The sequence below is a fragment of the Oncorhynchus tshawytscha genome, linkage group LG08, assembly GCF_018296145.1.
Source record: "Oncorhynchus tshawytscha isolate Ot180627B linkage group LG08, Otsh_v2.0, whole genome shotgun sequence".
Lineage (NCBI taxonomy): Eukaryota > Metazoa > Chordata > Actinopteri > Salmoniformes > Salmonidae > Oncorhynchus > Oncorhynchus tshawytscha.
This window is the reverse complement of record NC_056436.1, coordinates 31,435,326-31,460,458: the sequence shown is the minus strand read 5'-3', so window position 1 is coordinate 31,460,458 and position 25,133 is coordinate 31,435,326. Positions and strand designations below refer to the sequence as shown.

Sequence of the window (25,133 nt, the reverse complement as noted above, 5' to 3'; positions counted from 1 at the left end):
TGAGGCCCATTGTCGTGCCATTCATCCACCACCATTACCTCATGTTTCAACATGATAATGCATGGGCCCATGTCGCAAGGATCTGTACACAATTCCTGGAAGCTGAAAATGTCCCAGTTCTTCCATGGCCTGCATAATCACCAAACATGTCATCCATTGAGCATGTTTGGGATGCTCTGGATCGACATGTAAGACAACGTGTTCCAGTTCCTGACCATATTCAGCAACTTCGCACAGGAGTGGGACAACATTCCACAGGCTACATTCAACAGCCTGATCAACTCTATGCGAAAGAGATGTGTCGCACAGCATGAGGCAAATGGTGATCACACTAGATAATAACTGGTTTTCTGATCCACGCCCCTACCTTTTTTTTCAAGGTATCTGGGACCAATGGATGTATATCTGTATTCCCAGTCATGTGAAATAAATAGAATAAGGTCTAATGATTTTTATTTCAATTAACTGATTTCTTTATATGAACTGTAACTCAGTCAAATCTTTGAACTTGTTGCATATTGCGTTTATATTTTTGCTCAGTGTACATTAATACTACCATTTGACACAGAGGACATTCGCAAGTCAGCTTAGCTTAAGAGGCCCAGGCAGTCAGTGTGTCATTGAAAAGAAGATTAAGGGAAAAATGTAAAAGGGAGAGCATGCTGTATAGAGTGTTAGAGGTTAGCTTGCGAGTCTGAGAAGCGTCATGTTCACTCTGTCTCTACGTGACAACGGCAGGAATGTGAGGTCCCGGCTGCCACAGCTAGCTCTTTAATAAACACATCATGCAACATTCATCACACTGCAAAGGAGAGGCCAACCCCTGTGATCTGTCTGGCATCACAGGCACAGAGTACAGACACAGACAGAGAGACACAGACACAGAGAGAGAGAGAAAGAGAGAGGGAGGAATGAGAGTGGAAAATAAATGTTAAGAAAGGGGAGAAGAGGTCAGACAAAACAAGCCCCTCTCAGCACAGTGCCCACACCCAGTGGTTGGACTTCCTGAGGGGGCTGCTGTGGTGGTTTTGTCCCTGCCTGGCCGTCCATTCATAGTTTGGGGATGAGAGAGAAGAAGGGAGTCAGTGGTAACTGTGTGAGTGTATGTGTAGAGCTGTGGTTTTCAACCTGTGGTCTGCAGGTGGTCCGCACACTATATCTATAGATTTCATTAAAAAATATATATATAAAATAAAAATCTTCCAAAATTAGTAACAGTTGGGAGTATTAATGGTATTTAATACATTTTACATTACTTTCCACAATGCCAATTGTTAATAATGATAAACCTTTAATTTGTTAGTCACTGCTAAAATGGACAATTTGACAGCCAAGATAAAGGTAAAAAACAAAAATCTGCATCTCCGCGAATGGTGGTCCTGAAAAGCTTTTGACAGTGATTTGGTTGTCCCCGGAATGGAAAAGGTTGGGAACCGCAGTTGTAAAGCACATCGGGAGGAGAAGGGTTGCGGATTAAGGAATTCAAACGCCAAAGCAGGGGGAGAGGGGTGTGTGTGTCTCTTTTGTTGGTTATTCCTCAGTCACCCCCTCCATCCCTTCAGCCCTTTTCTGCTGGGCCCTGCCTGTAGACTGCAGCTGCAGCCTACAGCCCTGCGCCCTGCATCTCAATGAGCCTCTGTGCCGCTCCAGAGGAGAAGGGGCTCCCTGATGGAAGGGTCACCACTCTGTACCACCACCCCAATACTGCTCCCATCCTCATCCCAGCCAGCCCCGGGACTCAGGGCCTCTGGGCAGCCCCTCTCCCCATGACCATATAAGGCAGACAAGGCTCACAACAGGCCCGCTCACATGCCAGGCTAAACTGCCCAGGAGTTTGGGCTCCTTCATTCTTTCTTTTCTTCCTGCTGTCCCCCTCTTCTTTTGTTGGCCCATCTCTTTCTCCCATGCAGCTGGATGGGACTGCACTGCCGGGGCTTTGGCAACAGCCTCAACAGGTCGCAGGGAAGGGCCGCCTCAGCCTCCACTGCAGCCCTCTCTTCATCTCCCCCTCCCGCTCTGCTGCTGCGGCTGCTGCTGCTACAGGAAAAAAGGGGGGACATGGGGAGGGGGTGCGGAGTCTGCCCCTCTTTCTCACGCTCGTAAGAAAGCCCTCACTTCTTCTCCACAGCAAATGACACCTGCTTATTACCATAGACACACTGTGGGAAGTATACCCTGCTTTTCTGTGTGTGAAATTTGGCCCCTCCTTTTGGTAAACAAGCCAACCATGGATTAGTTAACTGGGTTACTGCATGACAAACAAATAAACACACATTATTCAGTTCAAATGAGTGCCAATTAACTTTAAATGACCAGGGAACAGTCCATCACTCTTAAATGATACAATCATGTATAATAAAAGGTTTGACATTACATTTCTAACTTAAGGAGAGGTAAGGCCAATTCAAATACATTTGTTGGGGTATATCTGTCTGTGATCCATAATGACAAGTTGTCCCTGAGCCAGATGAGGCACTACGTGTAATCTGGGTGTGTATCATGATGATGGTCTGATGAACGTGACAGCAGCCTGAACATACAGTCAGAGTCAGGCTCTATGGACAGCTGAGCAGCCCTGCCTGTCCACACTCCACCTCTCTCGCTGTCCCAGCTGCTGGGGAGAGCCAGTGATGTGATTGATGTCAGACTGGGAGCGCCACACCAGTCAGAAGCAGCTTCCGCCTCGGCTCTGTGTTGTCAGCAGGGTCATTATCCTGGCAAAGGGGAGGGAGGAGCTGGAGAAGGGAGAGGGCGAGGAGGTTGTGGTGGTGGGGGGGGGGCGACTGGCAGAGGCAGAGAAGAAATGAGAGGATTAAGAAAGAGGGAGAGGAAGAAGAGAGTGGGAGTAGGAAGCAGGATATGGGGTAAAGAGAGAAAAGGGGGACAGAGAGAATTGAATAAAGAAAGTAAGTGACAAATACAGCGAGAGAGAGGGGTAGGGGGAGCACAGCCAGGAGCCACAGTTGTGGAGCAGGAGGATGTTGCACAGAAAAGTAAGCACACAGCGGGCTCACTGCGAGCGGAGACAAGTGACGGAGGTGGCTCTCCCTGGCCTCCTGTTCCCCTACCATCCAGCCTGCCTGTCGACAGCTGTACCCAGACAATGTACTTATCTCCACCACATTTAGCAGGAGGCTGCTTCCCATTACCAGAGCAGGGGGCCCTGCTGACACCCAGACACCAGGCAGAGCACTCCCCTCCTGGGGAGCGACCCTCTGCTGCTGCCCCTGACTCTGCTTCTGGCGTTTAAAGTTTGGTTACTGGTACAGTTTTAGCTAGCTGGGTGGCGTGAGTGTGGACAGGGCATAATAGCCCTGGGGCAGCCCATGCTGCTATAGTGAGGTGGTGTGTGTGTATGAGCAGGACCAGTGTGTGGCCTATGGCAGGCTGTAACCTAATGAAGGGTGTGTGTGAAGGAGGCGAGGCGAGCCTGTCGGTAAAGCTGGCAGCCAGACAAAGTCCTGGGGTGATCAGCATTGCAGTGTCATGAGACAGAGTTAATCAGTTGGGTCGGTTCCTTTGAAAAGCAAAAACAGAACACACCCAGTTCCCTTTTACTGCTTTGATACTGAGAAAATATATCTTGAAAGATGTGTAAAAACAAGTTTCTAAATGGTGTGTGGTTGTATGAGAAGCAACCATATTAGGTACTCAAAAATGTGCATGCATGCTTACATAAAGTCGTGGCCAAAAGTTGAGAATGACACAAATATTACTTTTCAATGTTTGCTGCTTCATTGTCTTTAGATATTGGTCAGATATTAATATGGATTACTGAAGTATAATTACAAGCATTTCATAAGTGTCAAAGGCTTTTATTAATTACATGATATTGATGCAAAGAGCCAATACTTGCAGTGTTGACCCTTCTTTTTCAAGACATCTGCAATCTGCCCTGGCATGCTGTCAATTAACTTCTGGGCCACATCTTGACTGATGGCAGCCCATTCTTGCATAATCAATGCTTGGAGTTTGTTAGAATTTGTGGGGTTTTGTTTGTCCACCCACCTCTTGAGGATTGACCACACGTTCTCAATGGGATTAAGGTCTGGGGAGTTTACTGGCCATGGACCCAAAATATTGAAGTTTTGTTCCCCGAGCCACTTAGTTATCACCTTTTCCTTATGGCAAGGTGCTTCATCATGTTGGAAAAGGCATTGTTCGTCACCAAACTGTTCCTGGATGGTTGGGAGAAGTATCTCTCGGAGGATGTGTTGGTACCATTCTTTATTCATGGCTGTGTTCTTAGGCAAAATTGTGAGTGAGCCCACTCCCTTGGCTGAGAAGCAACCCCACATGAATGGTCACAGGATGCTTTACTGTTGGCATGACACAGGACTGATGGTACTGCTCACCTTGTCTTCTCAGAACAAGCTTTTCTCCAGATGCCCAAAACAATCAGAAAGAGGATTCAGAGAAAATGACTTTACCCCAGTCCTCAGCAGTCTAATCCCTGTACCTTTACAGAATATCAGTCTGTCCCTGATGTTTTTCCTGGAGAGAAGTGGCTTCTTTGCTGCCCTTCTTGACACCAGGCCATCTTCCAAAAGTCTTTGCCTCACTGTGCGTGCAGATGCACTCACACCTGCCTGCTGCCATTCCTAAGCAAGCTCTGTACTGATGGTGCCCCGATCCCGCAGGTGAATCAACTTTAGGAGGACGGTCCTGGCGCCCTTTCTTGGGCACCCTGAAGCCCTTCACAACAATTGAACCGCTCTCCTTGAAGTTCTTGATGATCCGATAAATGGTTGATTTAGGTGCAATCTTACTGGCAGCAATATCCTTGCCTGTGAAGCCCTTTTTGTCCAAAGCAATGAAGACGGCACGTGTTTCCTTGAAGGTAACCATGGCTGACAGAGGAAGAACAATGATTCCAAGCACCACCCTCCTTTTGAAGCTTCCAGTCTGTTAATCGAACTCAATCTGCATGACAGAATGATCTCCAGCCTTGTCCTCGTCAACACTCACCCTGTGTTAACGAGAGAATCCCTGACATGTCAGCTGGTCCTTTTGTGGCAAGGCTGAAATGCAGTGGAAAATGTTTTCTGGGGATTCCGTTTATTTGCATGGCAAAGAGGGACTTTGCAATTAATTGCAATTCATCTGGTTACTCTTCATAACATTCTGGAGTATATGCAAATTGCCTTCATACAAACTGAGGCAGCAGACTTTGTGGAAATTAATGTTTGCGTCATTCAAAACATTTGACCACGACTGTACATACATACCCACATAACAAAACGACCGATAATATGCCTGAACCGATGTATCGGGCCGATATCGGCCTCTTCTAGTCTATCGGCTATCAGCCCTTCTCTATCGGCTTGGCCGATAGTCCCTTTACATAGCAAAGCTGCTGCTATGCCAGCTACCTCTCACCGCCTGAGCCACAAACACTGCTGAATGCCGAGGAATGTCTAGCTGGGGAGAAAAAAAAGAATCAGCAGTAGCAGCAGGCAGCAAGCTAGCTCACTTCAACATGAATGTACAGTATTGAGAAATGGATGAACTGATAGTGACCAAAATCAAACTTCTGTTTCAAATATTAGATTAGTTAAGTCACTATTGATGGCTTGTGTTGACATGCCCGGACATGCATGCAATATGCAAGCTAGATAAGCAGATACCTGTTAGCAAAGATTACGTTAACTAACACCTTCATCTGTGGTGTTAGCTAGCTATTAGCTACTATGCTAGAAAGCTGGCTAGATCATATCAAATTTTATTTGTCACATGCTTCGAATACAACTTGTCCCAGCTAGCGATGAGGAATCAGCCCAGAAACGGCCGTTTCCGTCTACCGAAATTCTGCAGAATTTGTCGGCATCTTACCAGAATCCCCCCAGAAGTGGCCCGATGCAAATTGAAATACATTTAGTAATTTTAAATATTACACATACAAATTATACCCATCCACAAAAAAACATTTTCTGTCAGAGAAAACACCATGGTGACCGTGTCAGTGTGCATGCGCCTAGCCCACTACAGGAATCGCTACAGCGCGATTGGACAAGGACATCCCGGCCGGCCAAACCCTCCACTAACTCGGATGACGCTGGGCCAATTGCGCGTTGCCTCATTGGTCTCCCAGGCGCAGACAGCACAGGTCTCAAACCAGCATCTGTAGAAACGCAGTTTGCACTGCGATGCATTGTCTTAGACCGCTGCGCCACTCGGCAGGCTCCATCCATAAAGTTTTTCATTCATATCAAAATACTACACAAGACTATTAAAGAATTTCTTTAAAATGTTAATTGTATTTTCTGATCACAGAAACAATGAGGATTTTTTTTTTAAATGAAATTATGAAAAGTTAATTACATAAAGCTGCCAGTGTAATCATCTGCCAGAGAGTAGCCCCAATCGGCCCGAGACCAAAATAATACATTTGGGCCAGATCTCAGTCCCAGAATCATAGCCATAAGTAATAGTGCCGAAGGCGGCCCAGACTCTGGCTACATGACGTCGGCCGAGTCTGACCTACAGCCGAGTGCCCCTACCCTCAGCCGGAATCGGCCTAGATCCACTGTGCTAGCTGGGGTGTAGACCTTACAGTGAACTGCTTACTTACAAGCCCTTACCCAACAATGCAGTTAAGAAAATATCTAAAAATATTGATTTTTTTTTAAAGAAAGAGATATGAATAACAACTAATTGAAGAGCAGCAGTAAATAACATTAACGGGGCTTTATACAGGGGGTTCCGGTACAGAGTCAATGTGCAGGGCCGCCGGTGTTGAGGTAATATGTACATGAAGGTAGAGCTATTAAAGCAACTATGCATAGATAATAAACAGAGAGTAGCAGCAGCGTAGTAGGGGGGGGGGCAATGCAAATAGTCTGGGTAGCCCTTTGATTAGCTATTCGGGAGTCTTATGGCTTGGGGGTAGAAGCTGTTTAGAAGCTTCTTGGACCTAGACTTGGTACTGCAGTACCGCTTGCCGTGCAGTAGCAGAGGGAACAGTCTATGACTAGGGTGGCTGGAGTCTTTGACCATTTTTAGGGCCTTCCTCTGCCACCGCCTGGTATAGAGGTCCTGGATGGCAGGAAGCTTGGCCCCGGTGATGTACTGGGCCATACAAACTACTCTCTGTAATGCCTTGCGGTCAGAGGCAGAGCAGTTGCCATACCAGGCAGTTATGCAACCAGTCATGCAACCAGTCAGGATGTTCTCAATATTGCAGCTGTTGAACCTTATGAGGAGCTGAGGACCCATGCCAAATCGTTTCAGTATCCTATGGGGGAAATATGTGTTGTCGTGCCCTCTTCACGACTGTCTTGGTGTGTTTAGACCATGATAGTTTGTTGGCGATGTGGACACCAAGGAACTTGAAGCTTTCAACCTGCTCCAATACAGCCCCATCTATTAGAATGGGGGCATGCGCGGTCCTCCTTTTCCTGTAGTCCACAATCATCTCCTTTGTCTTGATCACATTGAGGGAGAGGTTGTTGTCCTTGCACCACACGGTCAGGTCTCTGACCTTCTCATAGGCCGTCTCATCGTTGTCAGTGATCAGGCTTACCACTCGTGTCATCAGCAAACTTAAGGTTGGTGTTGGAGTCGTGCTTGGCCGTGCAGTCATGAGTGAACAGTGAGTACAGGAAGGGACTGAGCATGCACCCCTGAGGGGCCCCCGTGTTGAGGATCAGCGTGGCAGATGTGCTGTTACCTATCCCTTACCACCTTGGAGTGGTCCGTCAGGAAGGCCAGGCTCCAGATGCAGGAGGTGTTTAGTCCCAGGGTCCATTGTTTAGTGATGACCTTTGAGGGCACTATGGTGTTGAAAGCTGAACTGTCGTCAAAGAATAGCATTCTCACATAGGTGTTCCTTTTGTCCAGGTGCGAAAGGGCAGTGTGGAGTGCAATAGAAAATTGCGTCATCTGTGGATCTGTTGATGCGGTATGCAAATTGGAGTGGGTCTAGGGTTTCTGGGATAATGGTGTTGTGACTCGCAGGTGTCCAGTCATGATTTACTCCATGGGATCACATCCAATAAGCATCAACCCAGTCAGTGTGACACAGAGAATAAACCGAACACCGGCTTCTGAGGCAGGCTGGGTAAGTGAGTAATGGACTGCACACAGTGATGATGTTCTGGGAACATCATAAAAACCTGTGTGCTGGAGCTCTCTTTCTTCTCCTCTCTGCTTCCTCGCTCCCTCCCTCTGGTCTCGCCTCTAAGCCAGCTGAGCGTGCTACCCAAATTCAACAGTTGTTGTGGCCTTCGTTAGCCTAACGAGGGGGTCAGCTCTTTATACTTGTCACAGAGCAAATTAGTCCAATGAACAAGGGCTGCCTGGAAGAGAGAGGGATAACGAGCACAGTTCTGTTACACTTCACTGAGTTATTGGCCACTGCGCTCACATGGAATCTAGAGAACCTACAATCTGCCTCTGATGTTGGATGGTGCACTCCACCTTTGATGGAAACTTTAGACAAATAGGCTTTAGAAGAGCCCTTGAATGTAGCCACCACTAGAGGTATAATGTAAACTGTGTGGTTGGTGTCAAGGAGATCCAAAACATTTACAGCAGGGATCATCAACTAGATTCAGCCGTGGGCCATTTTATTTCTTGAGAGGATGGTCGGGGGTCTGGAACGTAAAACAAATATTTTTACAAAATAATTTCAAACCTTAATTACATTTGGGGACATTGCCCTGAGTAGGGTGCAGTCTTCCGGATAGGACGTTAAAACTGTTGTCCTGACCCTCTGTGGTCATTCAAAATCTCATTGCAATTATTGTAGGAGTAGCTAAATTCCCCCAACATGGCTAGATAATCATCCCCCTTCATTCCTAATTGGCATATATCACTCCTCACCTCTCCACCTGATGTGTGGTGAGCGTTCTGGCACAAAAATGGTCACCGTGCATCACTGTGGTGGGTGCTACACATTGCTGGTGGATGAGGGGAGTTTCCCACCACTTTGTAAAGCGTGTTGAGTACCTCAGTTGGTAGAACAGCACTATAAAATCAAATTAACCATTTGTACAAGATCACATACATCTCTATTATGTGTGGAAATATTTGGGAATAGATTTCCAAAATTAAAAATCACTTGGAGCTGGTTTCCTGGTATTTTTACAGTCTTATGTCCAACAATGAAAATTCACCAACAAAAATATATATATTTTTTGATAAATAAAACCACTCAAGGGCCAAATTTGACTCTAGGGCCGCTAGTTGGGGACCCCTGATTAATAGATTAGGTTATGGCCACATTGAGATTGTGTCCCAAAATCCTGGATGGAGCCAGTGGTTTTTCAATGGGAGTCATCAATTGTCAGATGAATGACAACTGAAATGATTGTCCGACTAAAAATGCAAAATAATGACATATGTCAATGATGTAGTAGGAAGGCTGATGGAGTGGGAAGGTGTGGTCTGATGTTGGGCATCACCCGACTGAGCTGGGCCTAACTGGAACAAAGATACAGAACAGAACACACTGGCCGTTCTGTGGCTTAGACTGGCTGGAGTTTACTTTCTTTACTCTGCCATTGTCTGGCAGCAAAAGGGAACTACAAAACTGGCTTACAGTCACGTGCCCAAATGATGAATCAAACAGGAATCAGGGTTAGGAGGGTTAAGGGTGGTATGGATGTTCTCAGTTCCCAGCCAGGCTAGACCTGAGCTGCTCCACTCCGTGGCGTGTCTGGAGCATAGAACGCAGTCACGATAGCACGTCATTAAAGGGGCATTTCTGGGACACTGGACAAGCCACAGTCAACAGCACTGCCACCTACCTGGAAGTCCCTTCAGAATGCTGCAGAAGCCTGCCTCAATCACATGCCATCAAACATATACTGTAATGAGTTGTAGACATCAGTCCTGCATTGTCCTGTGACTGCAGTCCACAATATTAAACAGTGCTATCATAAGACATGGTAGTGGTAGGGTTAGAGAGTCAGATCAAACTAAAAGGTTCACAGAATAAGGGCGGCTGGCTAATGGTGATGGCCAGCAGAAGTGAATTACTGCATACTCAACTTCTGTGCTGTGGCACTGGGGCAGAGACAGGGTGACAGTGACGTGACATTAAAATCCGTTCTGTCAAGTAATGGGCAGCAAGCAGGCAGACGCCCTCCAATCAAAACAGAGTTGCTCTGGGTGACATTTCACCGGGCACAGCTGCTAGGGTATGACAGCATGCCAACTCCCTATTCCTGAAGGTTTGTTTATTTGTATATTTTCTTTGTTCTTCAATAATTCAAGGTTAAGATGTGACTTTAGCTCAAGGAGTTTGTTTTTCCCCTCACCTGTCACTATTTGACATTTTACGCTGGCAATCTTTCAGAAACCTCCCCGCTTCCTTATCACTCTGGCAAGGAATAGCGGAAATAGACATACTGTATGCCAACTTACCAAGTGTGTCAGTGAGGTAAAGATGTTAAAATCACATTACCGATGCTAATTTTTTTTTACCCTGTCAGAAGAACTAGACACCCTTAGAAAGATCCTCTTTAGCTAACATTTGTTATTAAATCAGAACTCTTCTAAATGATGAACTTTGGTCCATATACTTCCAACAAGGCAAATGCTGTTTAATCTTTCCTTGTTATTTGTCTTGTTTGGTTTTTCATATATTGCCTCTGGTCATCCAGACAACATCTCTTACATCTGAAGGCATCAGACCGATCTGTGTTCCTCAACCTCTGGCCATATCCCAAGAATCCAAGGGTGTCAGATATTGATTACCTTGGTGTTTTATGTAAACGAGAAGGCAGTAGTACTGAAACGACAAGTCAGTAGTACCTAGTGTTGCTCTCTCCACCCCAGGGAAGCATCGTCAGTGGTTGCATCAGTGTGCATGGGCCTGGGTCAGCCTGCGAAGCTTGCCTCGGGTGACTATGTTACGACACAGGGCCCTGTTGTGCTCCTGCTGAGGCCTTAGGGAGAGCATACTGCGTAGCATGCTGTTCCCTGGCTTACAGCCTCTGGGACTCTCCTCTCCTAGGGGGGAATTCCGACCCGAGTTAAGCGTATGTAAATGGACATGAATTCCCTTTTGATGTACTTTTATCTCTATGCGTATTCTGACTTTGAATTTAAGCTTGCGAATAGCACGCTATTCACCCCCTATTCGTTTGGGGTGGAGATCAAAGAAATTAAGATGTGGCAGAGGTGTGTCTACAGATACAGCGTATTCTGACCTTGACTTAATTCCCTCGTAACTCTACCACCTTCACGTGCAATGACATCATGAATAATGTGGAACAACCTGTCGGTTCCAAGTGAAACCACATCTACTTTATTTCCCCCGCTAGAAATAACACTATTCTCCATGCACTATGAAAGCCAGACCATACATGGCAGAGTTTAAACCTGGAGCACAGTTCACGACAACTGGACCGTTGTCCCAGTTCCATGATAAGTGAGAATTATGAGGGTAGATTAAAAGACCACTATAACCCCTATTGTACACTTTTCTCACCTTCCAATATTACATGGATTGAACAATTAAATATGGCAACTTTCAGAAAGAATCAAACTGTATTTTTGATTCTAATATATTTTGTGCATAAAGGCTCTCCAAATAAATAAATAAATACTTTCCTAACCCTAAATAATATACAAGATTAGAGTATTTTTAGATCTAACAAGCAGTGCTAAAAAGAAGAACATGTGTATTTACATGGCTTTATTTAATTGACCCCTAATATTCTGAACAGTTCTCTCAATATAGTCTGTCGAGAAAATTCTAATTAAAATAGGAGGTACACTAAATGTAATGGGATGACATTAGATAAATGTACTGAGAACCCTATTGAATGAAAACTCCACCAAAAAATCTGTTGGCCAGCAAGTGGGAGGGTTTTCAGCAGTTGAATTAAATGTATTCAGCAAGCGCAAGGGAACCACACCGGCAAAGCCCGTTACACACCTGCATAAGGTAAATCTGAATACCGACTCCAGAGAAGTGCATAGGAAAGGCGTGTGCGTAGGAAAGGCATACATTTGCTGAGTCTGAATCTGGCCCCTAGTGACATGTTCCCCTGTCTCCTGAGCCTGTGTCCCTGGGACCACACCCCTGATCCCACTCTGTGCTGGAAGATTCCCTTTTACCCTGTGTGGGGGGAGCTATAGCTCCAGCTTTGAGGAATGTGTGTACACACACACACACACACACACACACAGCTGCTGACTTTGAGCGGCTGTGTGTATTTAAATAAAGAGTAAAGCATCTGTTGATGCAGGGAAATGGTCCAAACCCACTCACCTCTTTTGTGCAGCCATCCCTCCTTCACTATCGCCACATCGGTCATGTTGGTGTACAGGTTGGTGTGTCCAGGGTTGTGATAGGGAGAGACACAGCTCTGTCCCCAAATGTTCTGCGCTCAGGCCAGGGCAGGAGCCTGGAGTCTAGGGCCGTCTTTTCACCAGTTACCTATTAGTGTCAAAGGAAGAGTAAAGCTTAGCCTCATCTGGACAATAACGTTAACCCCCCAGTGAACATCTGTGCAACTCAGTGAAAACAAGTTGGTCTGTTCAGACAGTGGAAAATAGTTGTGGTGGGTAATACTCCAGTTCAGCATCACTCCAACACGAGGATCTAGTCAGAACCTACGACTCCACCACAGGGGAAACCACTTCTAAACGAATGACAAAGTCCTGTGACCAGTGGAAGGGCCTGCAGAAATCCCCTTCCATGGGCCATCAGTTTCACTGCCAATTCAGGGGGGAAACCTGTTCCACCGTCAAGACAACCTTTCCATCCCGTGAAATGGAATAGAAAGACATCCTTGAGCTTTATGTGGATTCATAGCACAATCAATTCCCATGCCTTTTACAAGATAGCCAGTGCCGTTGAGGGAGCCAGAGATGACTCTCATACCATCCACTGAAATCTACTTATCCTCCAGAGCGCCATCAGCCCATCATCAAAAAAGAGGCCGGCTAACGTGACCTCTACACTTGGTGACAACAACAGGAAGCAGAGTGGATATTGACAGGCTGGGAGTTAGTCCCATCTGAAGGAGCCCTGGGCCTAATACTGCACATCCCACAATAAGCCAGCCTGATAGGTCCCTTTCACATCCATTGAATTGTTTACAAATCGTTATGAGTGAAGCATTATGCATTAGTAACACAGTGTTGGAATTAGAGGTCGACCGATTAATCGGAATGGCCGATTAATTAGGGCCGATTTCAAGTTTTCATAACAATCGGATATCGGTATTTTTGGGCGCTGATTTTTTTTTCTACCTTTATTTAACTAGGCAAGTCAGTTAAGAACACAATCTTATTTTCAATGACGGCCTAGGAACGGTGGGTTAACTGCCTTGTTCAGGGGCAGAACGACAGATTTTCACATTGTCAGCTCAGGGGCACCAACCTTGCAACCTCACAGTTAACTAGTCCAGCCCAATAACGACCTGCCTCTCTCTCGTTGCACTGTTACACGAATGCAGTAAGCCAAGGTAAGTTTAATGCTAGCTAGCAACTTATCTTATAAAGAATGATCAATCATAAATCACTAGTTAACTACACATGGTTGATGATATTACTAGATATTATCTAGCGTGTCCTGCGTTGCATATAAGTATCTGACTGAGCGGTGGTAGGCAGAAGCAGGCGTGTAAACATTCATTCAAACAGCACTTTCGTGCGTTTTGCCAGCAGCTCTTTGTTGTGCGTCAAGCATTGCGCTGTTTATGACTTCAAGCCTATCAACTACCGAGATGAAGCTGGTGTAACCGAAGTGAAATGGCTAGCTAGTTAGCGCGCGCTAATAGTGTTTCAAACGTCACTCGCTCTGAGCCTTCTGGTAGTTGTTCCCCTTGCTCTGCATGGGTAACGCTGCTTCGATAGTGGCTGTTGTCGTTGTGTTGCTGGTTCGAGCCCAGGGAGGAGTGAGGAGAGGGACGGAAGCTATACTGTTACACTGGCAATACTAAAGTGCCTATAAGAACATCCAGTAGTCAAAGGTTAATGAAATACAAATCATATAGAGGGAAATAGTCCTATAATTCCTATAATAACTACAACCTAAAACTTCTTACCTGGGAATATTGAAGACTCATATTAAAAGGAACCACCAGCTTTCATATGTTCTCATGTTCTGAGCAAGGAACTGAAACGTTCTTACATAGCACATATTGCACTTTTACTTTCTTCTCCAACACTTTGTTTTTGCATTATTTAAACCAAATTGAACATGTTTCATTATTTACTTGAGGCTAAATTGATTTTATTGATGTATTATATTAGGTTAAAATAAGTGTTCATTCAGTATTGTCATTATTACAAAAAAAATATTTATTTATTTATTTTGAAATCGCCCCATTAATCGGCACCGTTTTTTTTTTGCCCCTCTAATAAATCGGCATCGGCGTTGAAAAATCATAATCGGTCGACCTCTAGTTGGAATCAAATGTATTCAATTATTGCAGTAGCACATTGTTCTCCAGTCCTCTCTGGTGGTGGCTGAGACTGTCATATTTGGTAGAGACAAAGCTCTGAGGGAAACTGACTGAGAGCAGGCCTGTCCACTGGAGCAGAGTAGACCACATTGAGATAATTTCAAACTGTGATCACAAACCTAGACCAAGCCTCTGCACTCTCAGACGTCGCTACTGTGGGCTGTGGAAAAGCTGGGACACCGCCAGGACTCAGCCACCACTGCAGCCACTGAATGAACCCAGTACCCTGACAGCAGGTCACATGGTCCAGTGGGCCCCGCCTGCCTGCCTTGCTCGCTCACTCTCCCTCCCTGCCTGCTTGCCTTTCAATCATTCATCATTCTGGCTATCGCTCCAGGGGCCACCCCATTCAATGCAAATCAGTGTCATGCAGCAGGGAAGCCACACACAGAGCCAGAGAGAGCCAAAAAGAGAGAGAGACCTAACACACTTAAATTAAATCAAAAACAGGAGCATTTTACATCTGGCTAGAAATAAATAAGGAAATGATCTCAACAGAGAAAAAAATGTCCTCCTGTTTGCTACCTATAGAATCCCCATACTTCAATGAATCCATTTCTCCATTCTAGAGGGGGAGCGCAACAATTTCCGGGCCCAGCGACCTTGTACTAGTCTGTGGTGAACTAAAAGCCAGAACTGGATAAGAAAAACGGACACCCTCAGCACACAGGGGGGACAAACACCTACCTGAAAGGGACAGCATTCCATTCCCCATACTCCCCCCTAGACACAACTACAACAACCTAACCCCCCAGAATTGGTCACAACTCTGTCACACACTGGCAATGTACATAGTGAAAGCTATTCTTTGAGGGGACTCCTATGGTAGTACTAGGTACACCTACAGCTCATCCCTTGGCAGCAGTACTACAGTCTACTTTATCAGACCTCAACCCAGAATCTCTCAGGGGGTTCACAGTCAGTCCACTGACACCCCTATCAGATCACAGCAAAATCACAGCCTACTTGAACAGAGCAATACTCAACCATGAGGCATCAAAGCCCAATCAACTGGATGCTATAGATGGAAGGATGATATCCAATCCAAGAAAATGTCCCCAAAAATTTCCTGGACAAAATGTTTCCCTGCAATAGTGAAGGTATACACTTAACAGTAAGAAAGCCTGAACAGTACATTTGACATAACAGCTTAACATATCAAATTGAAAAAGATTCAAGGAGAAAACCTAAGAACATTTACAATGAGAAAGGGTTTGCTGTAGCGTGCAAAAACGTAGGAAAGAAATTGAGAAACCTATCCAACCAAAAACACAGCTACCCAGAAAACCATAACATACGCCTTTAATATAGGGAAACACTAGAACAGTAGGGCCTTTCCATTGAAAAGGACCCAATGAACAACAACATCTGAGGTTCACAGAAGCATATCAAATTGGGTGTAAAATGAAAGCTAAGAGTTTTGGGAAATTAAGGTATACAGTGCATTTGGAAAGTATTCAAACCCCTTGACTTCTTCCACATTTTGTTACATTACAGCCTTATTCTAAAAATAATTATATATTTTTTCCACCCTAAATCTACACACAATACCCCATAATTACAAAGCAAAAACAGGTTTTTGGAATGTGTGCAAAAAAATATATAATAATCAGAAATTACATAAGTATGCAGACCCTTTACTCTTTGTTGAAGCACGTTTGGCAGCGATTACAGCCTCGAGTCTTCTTGGGTATGACGCTACAAGCTTGGCACACCTGTATTTGGGGAGATTCTCCCATTCTTCTCTGCAGATTCTCTCAAGCTCTATCAGGTTGGATGGGGAGCATCGCTGCATAGCTATTTCAGGTTTCTCCAGAGATGTTCGATCGGGTTCAAGTCCGTGCTGTGGCTGGGCCACTCAAGTACATTCAGAGACTTGTCCCGAAGCCACTACTGCGTTGTCTTGGCTGTGTGCTTAGGGTTGTTGTCTTGTTGGAAGGTGAACCTTCGCCAAAGTCCTGAGCGCTCTGGGGCAGTTTTTTTTATCAAGGATCTCTCTGTACTTTACTCCGTTTACCTTTCTCTCGATCCTGACGAGTCTCCCAGTCCCTGCCGCTGAAGAACATCCCTAATGCATGACGCTGCCACCACCATGCTTCACCGTCATGATGGTGCTATGATTCCTCCAGACGTGACGCTTTGCATTCAGGCCAAAGAGTTCAATCTTGGTTTTATCAGACCAGAGAATCTTGTCTCTCATGGTCTGAGAGTACTTTAGGTGCATTTTGGCAAACTCCAAGCAGGCTGTCAAGTTCCTTTTACAGAGGGGGGCTTCCATCTGGCCACTACCATAATGGCTTGATTGGTGGAGTGCTGCAGAGATGGTTGTCCTTCTGGAAGGTTCTCCCAACTCCACAGAAAAACTCTGGAGCTCTGTCAGAGTGAACATCAGGTTCTTGGTCACCTCCCTGACCAAAGCCCTTCTCACCCGATTGTTCAGTTTGCCCTGGCAGGCAGCTCTAGGAAGAGTCTTGGTGGTTCCAAACTTCTTCCATTTAAGAATGATGGAAGCAACTGTGTTCTTGGGGACCTTCAATGCTGCAGAATGTTTTTTCTACCATTCCCCAGATCTTTGCCTCAACACAATCCTGTCTCGGAGCTCTACGGACAATTCCTTCGACCTCATGGCTTGGTGTTTGCTCTCACATCCAATGTCAACTGTGGGACCATATATAGACAGGTGTGTGCCTTTCCGAATCATGTCCAATCAATTGAATTTACCACAATTGGACTCTACAACTGAGTTGTAGAAACATCAAGGATAATAATGGAAACAGAATGCACTTGAGCTCAATTTCAAGTCTCATAGCAAAGGGTCTAAATAAGAAATCTGTTTTAAGTTTTTAATAAAATGTGGAAACATTTCTAAAAACCTGTTTTCGCTTTGTCATTATGAGGTATTGTATGTAGATTGATGAGAATAATTTTTTCCATTTTAGAATAAGGCTGTAACTTAACAAAATGTATAAAAAGGGAAAGGGCCTGAACACTTTCCGAATGCACTGTAGATATACATTTCTAACATTTACCCATCTTAAATATTAGGCAAAGGTAAAGGCTTTGATTTCTGTATTAACTTCTCTAGGGTAGGGGGCAGCATTTGGATTTTTGGATGAAAAGCGCACCCAAATTAAACTGCCTTATACTCAGGCCCAGAAGATAGGATATGCATATAATTAATGGATTTGGATAGAAAACTCTAGTTTCCAAGGGAAAGGGAGAATAATGAAAGTTTGCTGAAGTAACAAGTAATGGTAGACCTACCAGTTAGTTATTTTGATTTTACTGATTTAAATTTGGTTCGTGAGCAAATCTCATAATTCGGTTACCAAATTGATAACAGAATGACCAAAAAAGCCTGTGCAACCAGTACTAGCTCCAGGGAGCCACTAGTTTTGTCCTTGCCGTTTGCCCGTATTTTCCCAAATAAAAATTGTAAATTTAAGTTTACAAAAATAAAATTGCTTCTGCAATTTTGACACTCCAACAACAAGATGAGAACAAAACTTATTTTAATTTTTTTTCAGAATTATTAAAGAAAAGTTCAAGGGTGCCAATATATTTGTCCGCAACTGTATCGCTTTGCTATTTACACTACTCCAGCAGAATCACTATGAGGAATTATTTAATGTCCTTCAAGCAGAAAACAGCCATTTCCAGCTGCAGGAAAATGTGCTGCTGTGTGGAGGCTGGAACACGAGGCCTGGGTCCGAGCCCGAGGTCGACCGATTAATTGGAATGGCCGATTAATTAGGGCCGATTTCAAGTTTTCATAACATTCGGAAATCGGTATTTTGGGGTGGCGATTTATTTTTATACCTTTATTTAACTAGGCAAGTCAGTTAAGAACACATTCTTATTTTCAATTACAGACTAGGAAAGGTGGGTTAACTGCCTTGTTCAGGGGCAGAACGACAGATTTTCACATTGTCAGCTCGGGGGATCCAATCTTGCAACCTTACAGTTAACTAGTCCAACGCAATAACGACCTGCCTCTCTCTCGTTGCACTCCACAGGGAGACTGCCTGTTACGCGAATGTAGTAAGCCAAGGTAAATTGCTAGCTAGCATTAAACTTATCTTATAACTAGTGATTATGATTGATTGTTTTTTATAACTACTAATCCAGTTTAGCAGGCAATATATACCAGGTGAAATTGTGTCATTTCTCTTGCGTTCATTGCACGCAGAGTCGGGGTATATGCAACAGTTTGGGCTGCCTGGCTCATTGCGAACTAATTTGCCAGAATTTTACGTAATTATGAAATACATTGAAGGTTGTGCAATGTAACAAGAATATTTAGACTTAGGGATGCCACCCGTTAGATAAAATACCAAACGGTTCCGTATTTCACTGAAATAAACATTTTGTTTTCTAAATGATAGTTTCCGGATTCAATCATATTTATGACCAAAGGCTCGTAGTTCTGTGTGTTATTATGTTATAATTAAGTCTGATTTGATAGAGCAGTCTGACTGAGCAGCAGCAGGCCCATAATCATTCATTCAAACAGCACTTTCGTGCGTTTTGCCAGCAGCTCTTCGCAAGCACAGCGCTGTTTATGACTTCAAGCCTATCAGCCTAATGGCTGGTGTAACCAATGTGAAATGGCTAGCTAGTTAGCTGGGTGTGCGCTAATAATGTTTCAAACATCACTCGCTTTTAGATTTGGAGTAGTTATTCCCCTTGCGCTGCAAGGGCCGGGGCTTTTGTGGAGCGATGGGTAACGATGCTTCGAGTGTGGCTGTTGTCGATGTGTTCCTGGTTCGAGCCCAGGTAGGGGCGAGGAGGATGACGGAAGCTATACTGTTACACTGGCAATTCTATTGTGCCTATAAGAACATCCAATAGTCAAAGTTATATGAAATACAAATGGTATAGAGAGAGAAATAGTCCTATTAATACTATATTAACTACAACCTAAAAACCTCTTACCTTGGAATATTGAAGTCTCATGTTAAAAGGAACCACCAACTTTCATATGTTCTGAGCAAGGAACTTAAACGTTAGCTTTGTTACATGACACATATTTTACATGGCACATATTACTTTCTTCTCCAACACTTTGTTTTTGCATTATTTAAACCAAATTTAACATGTTTCATTATTTGTTTGAGGCTAAATTGATTTTATTACTGTTTTATATTAAGATAAGTGTTAATTCAGTATTATTGTAATTGTCATTATTACAAATACATTTTTTTTTTTTTTAAATAGTCTGCTTAATCTGTATCAGCTTTTTTGGTCCTCCAATAATCGGTATCGGTGTTGAAAAATCATAACCGGTCGACCTCTAGTATAAACTGAATCAAAAATACAGATGGGCTCCAGAGAGTGGGAAATTTCATTCAAGCGCTCAAATTGGCAGAATTAAATGACAAATCACTCAAATGTATTTATCAATTTGCAAGTAACACAAATTATGTTAAGATGGCTGTTAACATCATCTTCCAAAAGGGCAGTAAGAAAAAGCATGACTAAAATAAATACAATTGTTTGACAACGAACATTAAAACATCAGAAAATAACTAAGACATTTGTCAAACCTAAAACATCAGCAGCCAGAGAACCCAGATTTACATTTCAGATATGCTTCAACTCTCAAACAATACAAACTCCCCATAATAAAATGTATAAAACACCAGTCAAAAGTTGACACACCTACTCATTTCAGGGTTTTTCTTTATTTTTTAAACTATTTTCTACATTTGAGAATACTAGCGAAGACATCAAAGCTATGAAATAACACCTACGTAATCACGTAGTAACCAAAAAAAAGTGTTAAACAAATCAAAATATATTTTATATTCTTCAAAGTAGCCACCCTTTGCATTGATGACAGCTTTGCACACTCTTGGCATTCTCTCAACCATCTTCCTGAGGAATGCTTTTCCAACAGTCTTGAATGAGTTCCCACATATGCTGAGCACTTGTTGGCAGCTTTTCCTTCACACTGCAGTCCAACTCATCCCATACCATCTCAATTGGGTTGAGGTCGGGTGATTGTGGAGGCCAGGTCATCTGATGCAGCACTCCATCACTCTCCTTCTTGGTAAAATTGCCCTTACACAGCCTGGAGGTGTGTTGGGTTATTGTCCTGTTGGACGTGGACTTGAAATCCCCCCACAAATGAAATGAACCCCCTTCACCCCTAAAATGGTTTCATCAGTGTTCAGCTTTCGCGCTACAGTTAGGCTAGGCAGTAGGCTTGTATTTGTATGATGATCTGTGAGGTGATAATATTTTATTTGCGATTTGTCAAAAACAGTAAATGACTTGTCAAGTCAGGTTCTCTGGGTCTTGTATACACTGTAACAAGTTAATCAAATATATGTAATATGCTGAAAAGTGGACAAACTACAGTGGGGCAAAAAAGGTATTTAGTCAGCCACCAATTGTACGAGTTCTCCCACTTAAAAAGATGAGAGGCCTGTAATTTTCATCATAGGTACACTTCAACTATGACAGACAAAATGAGGGGAAAAAAATCCTGAAAATCACATTGTAGGATTTTTAATGAATTTATTTGCAAATTATGGTGGAAAATAAGTATTTGGTCACCTACAAACAAGCAAGATTTCTGGCTCTCACAGACCTGTAACTTCTTCTTTAAGAGGCTCCTCTGTCCTCCACTCGTTACCTGTATTAATGGCACCTGTTTGAACTTGTTATCAGTATAAAAGACACCTGTCCACAACCTCAAACAGTCATACTCCAAACTCCACTATGGCCAAGACCAAAGAGCTGTCAAAGGACACCAGAAACAAAATTTTAGACCTGCACCAGGCTGGGAAGACTGAATCTGCAATAAGTAAGCAGCTTGGTTTGAGGAAATCAACTGTGGGAAATGGAAGACATACAAGACCATTGATAATCTCCCTAGATCTGGGGCTCCACGCAAGATCTCAGCCCGTGGGGTCAAAATGATCACAAGAACGGTGAGCAAAAATCACAGAACCACACGGGGGGACCTAGTGAATGACCTGCAGAGAGCTGGGACCAAAGTAACAAAGCCTACCATCAGTAACACACTACGCCACCAGGGACTCAAATCCTGCAGTGTCAGACGTGTCCCCCTGCTTAAGCCAGTACATGCCCAGGCCCGTCTGAAGTTTGCTAGAGAGCATTTGGATGATCCAGAAGAAGATTGGGAGAATGTCATATGGTCAGATGAAACCAAAATATAACTTTTTGGTGAACTCAACTCGTCGTGTTTGGAGGACAAAGAATGCTGAGTTGCATCCAAAGAACACCATACCTACTGTGAAGCATGGGGGTGGAAACATCATGCTTTGGGGCTGTTTTTCTGCAAAGGGACCAGGACGACTGATCTGTGTAAAGGAAAGAATGAATGGGGCCATGTATCGTGAGATTTAGAGTGAAAACCTCCTTTCATCAGCAAGGGCATTGAAGATGAAACATGGCTGGGTCGTTCAGCATGACAATGATCCCAAACACACCGCCTGGGCAACAAAGGAGGGCTTCGTAAGAAACATTTCAAGGTCCTGGAGTGGCCTAGCCAGTCTCCAGATCTCAACCCCATAGAAAATCTTTGGAGGGAGTTGAAAGTCCGTGTTGCCCAGCAACAGCCCCAAAACATCACTGCTCTAGAGGAGATCTGCATGGAGGAATGGGCCAAAATACCAGCAACAGTGTGTGAAAACCTTGTGAAGACTTACAGAAAACGTTTGACCTCTGCCATTGCCAACAAAGGGTATATAACAAAGTATTGAGATAAACTTTTGTTATTGACCAAATACTTATTTTCCACCATAATTTGCAAATAAATACATTAAAAATCCTACAATGTGATTTTCTGGATTTTTTTCTCTCTCATTTTGTCTGTCATAGTTGAAGTGTACCTATGATGAAAATTACAGGCCTCTCATCTTTTTAAGTGTGAGAACTTGCACAATTGGTGGCTGACTAAATACTTTTTTGCCCCACTGTAAGTTCAGATTTTTCTGGCAATGTGCGCAGCCATCTTTGGCTTTGTTTATTTGCTTCTTATAGTGAATGGGCATTGAAAAGTAGTAGAAATTTGGTCAGTCCACCCAGGCCTTGATGTTAACGTCCAGAAAGAGACAGGTCTGGACCAAATTTGATCCTATCAGACGTATGTTTCACAAGTTTGGGTAGCACAGCACAATACTGTAGTGAGTAGAGCACAGTAAAGTATACAGGACAATACAGTACCGTGGGAAGAGCACAATAGAATAGAGTACAATAAAGTAGAGAAAAATAGTACAGTAGTGTACAATATACCATACTTTACTGAACTCTACTACTCTATACTCTACTGTGCTCTGTTTCACAAAAATTGTGAAACATTAGGAGAATGACATTCATATCCATAATTATGCATTTCTTTGTAGTACATATCAGGGACCAATGATGTAATTCCATTACCAGGTGTAAATCCAATTCACTTAGTGTAGTTCAATAAACAAAATGTTCTGAATCGGAAAGGCAGCAACTCCAACATTCACCTGTCTCCTCTGCAGAAATCTAACAATTGGTTACACTTCATCAGCATCTTGTATCTGCACATGGAATTCCAATCCCATTATATGCTGTTGGTGCTGACTTGAGGGCTTGAAGTTCAGAATGTAAACAACTTGCTTGCAGCCACATGGACAGAAGCAGTGTTGTGACTGTGACAAAGAGAGACTGGGGAGAAAAGGACAGTCATATGATGTGCATTGAGGGCCAGGCAATGTGCAGATCCTTCACACTGCTGTTCTCTTAACTCCTGTGGCATACAGGCCTCAGACTGGGCACAATAAGCCTGACTATGTAAGGGCTGATTTCAAACAGCATTCCACAGATTCTGCATTCAACTGGTGGCACGTTTGCGTCAACGGGGGGCGGGTGTCAGCATCTCCCAGGAAGGACAGGGTCAAACAGTAACAACATCACTTCACCAGCCTCAGACCAATGTCACAAGCTGCTGCTGTGCTTTGTATCAAGTAGTGTACTGTTTCAGGCATCGCAACATTGTAACAATGCAACACTGTGGCTGACTACCTTCAGATAATCCAAATTTTAAATATCGTGGAACTTGGAATGAAGCTAGTAAAATCTGTCATCTCGTGTGACATACAGAAGAGCAGATTAGAAAACAAAATAAATTGTCTTGACGAACGTTCAGAGAAATGAATGACTGAGTTGCAGTGTTGCACTGGCCACCCGCACAAACACAACATCAAAGTTTGTTTTTAAGACCCGTTGGATAGTCATTTAAAATGTCCATAAAGTTCATTTAGAAAACTGAGAGTTCCTGTAGTAGGTGACTTGTATGAAATTAAAGTGCAGTGAAAACGTCACAAACATGTCCGGCCTGCCTTGTAGGCCGTCGCAAAGGCTGACATAAGCGTCCAGTTCAAAAAGCTCCCAATAAATTACAATGTTAAAATAACCCATTTTAGTATTGTTTGAGGCACAACCTCTACTAAGGTTAAAGTTTGAACACTTAACTTCACCAGTAAAAAAATAACTACACCCGGGAATAAACTGTTTTCACGAATGGACTTCAATTTAGGCGCACATTTAACGATTTTAAACTGGATATGGGGCCTAGCAGGGCAGCGTGAGTGAGAGTAACCGCATCCTATGTAATACAATGGTACCTACCCTCTAGTAGCAGTCGACCTCACAGTCAACACGAGAAACAAAATGTAGGCATTTACCTGGACAGGATTTCAATAGTGTGTCCGTTGCATTATAATGAGCTGTTTCGTCGATTTACTTAGTTGATAAATCCTTCAACAATCTGGACAAAACGTGCCCTCGTTTACTCCGTTTTCCTCGCCTTTCTTCCACTACACCTCCCAAACGTTCTGCCTACAATGCTTCTGTGGCATCCCCCAGGTCCTAGCTCCGTGTTTCCCGTCAGCGATCCACAGAAGTGGCTACACAGAGGCTCGCATAGGCCAACATTAACATAGGGTACTCTAAAATATTCTGAATATATGCTTTTTTCCTCTATATTTGGAGATAATAAATATTTGTATATAGGTTGAGACATCAGAGGCATCCCATTCTAAAACGTATATTGTTTTGCTTCATTTTCACATAATTTCACCTGTTGTCACTTTGACAGTGTTGTCATCAATTTGATCAGCTGGTATTGTGTAGCCTAGTCTACAGAATGCTTGTACAGAATACTTGTCCACATCATTTATTTATTTTTATTTAACCTTTATTTAACTAATCATAACTAATTCGAAAATTATAACCAACAGTTAGCCTATCTGGTCAAATATCATAACGTTCTGATCCAATGAGAATGTATAATGTATTTGCACCATGTGTTTCTTATTATATGAACAAAGGTTAATATTAATGTATTGCCGCATATGATACTACCAGTCCTATGTTTAGCATTAGACATATTAATGTGCTGCCTCCAATAACACACTTGTTTTGACAGAGACTTGTTGAAAGGTTGCGTAATAATTGAGTAATATCACAACGGCAGGCGGGTGGAGGAGGATGGGGCTACTGGCAACCCTCTCCCTTTGATGAAGCATTTATTGACCCCTGCCTCCCCCTCCAGTTCTGTGCCATTTCCCCTCATTGTCACTTGTACTGTAAATTAAATCTTCACAATTTGAAACAGGGCTGACCATCTGTAGGCAATAACCTCATAGAAGCAGGGCTGACCGACTGTAACCAATAACCTCCTGTTGTTGTTTTTCAGTGATG

The 25,133-nt window shown here is 43.6% G+C and overlaps 1 protein-coding gene across 2 annotated transcripts in view; it reads right to left on the bottom strand.

Annotated features, from left to right (window-relative positions):
• Window positions 1–24,322, bottom strand: part of LOC112256640 (RAC-alpha serine/threonine-protein kinase) — a 43,387-nt gene extending 19,065 nt beyond the window's left edge. Inside the window, exons 1-2 of one of the 2 annotated variants that reach the window (XM_024430028.2) lie at window positions 24,116–24,322; window positions 12,224–12,391 (exon numbers count right to left, since the gene is read on the bottom strand). In XM_024430028.2, the coding sequence (XP_024285796.1) occupies window positions 12,224–12,269 (46 nt within the window). In that variant the 5' untranslated portion in view covers window positions 12,270–12,391; window positions 24,116–24,322. Of the gene's footprint in view, window positions 1–1,809; window positions 3,518–12,223; window positions 12,392–24,115 lie in introns of those variants that run through there. The other variant, XM_042325409.1, reaches the window with a different exon arrangement.
• Between the last annotated feature and the right edge of the window lie 811 nt (window positions 24,323–25,133).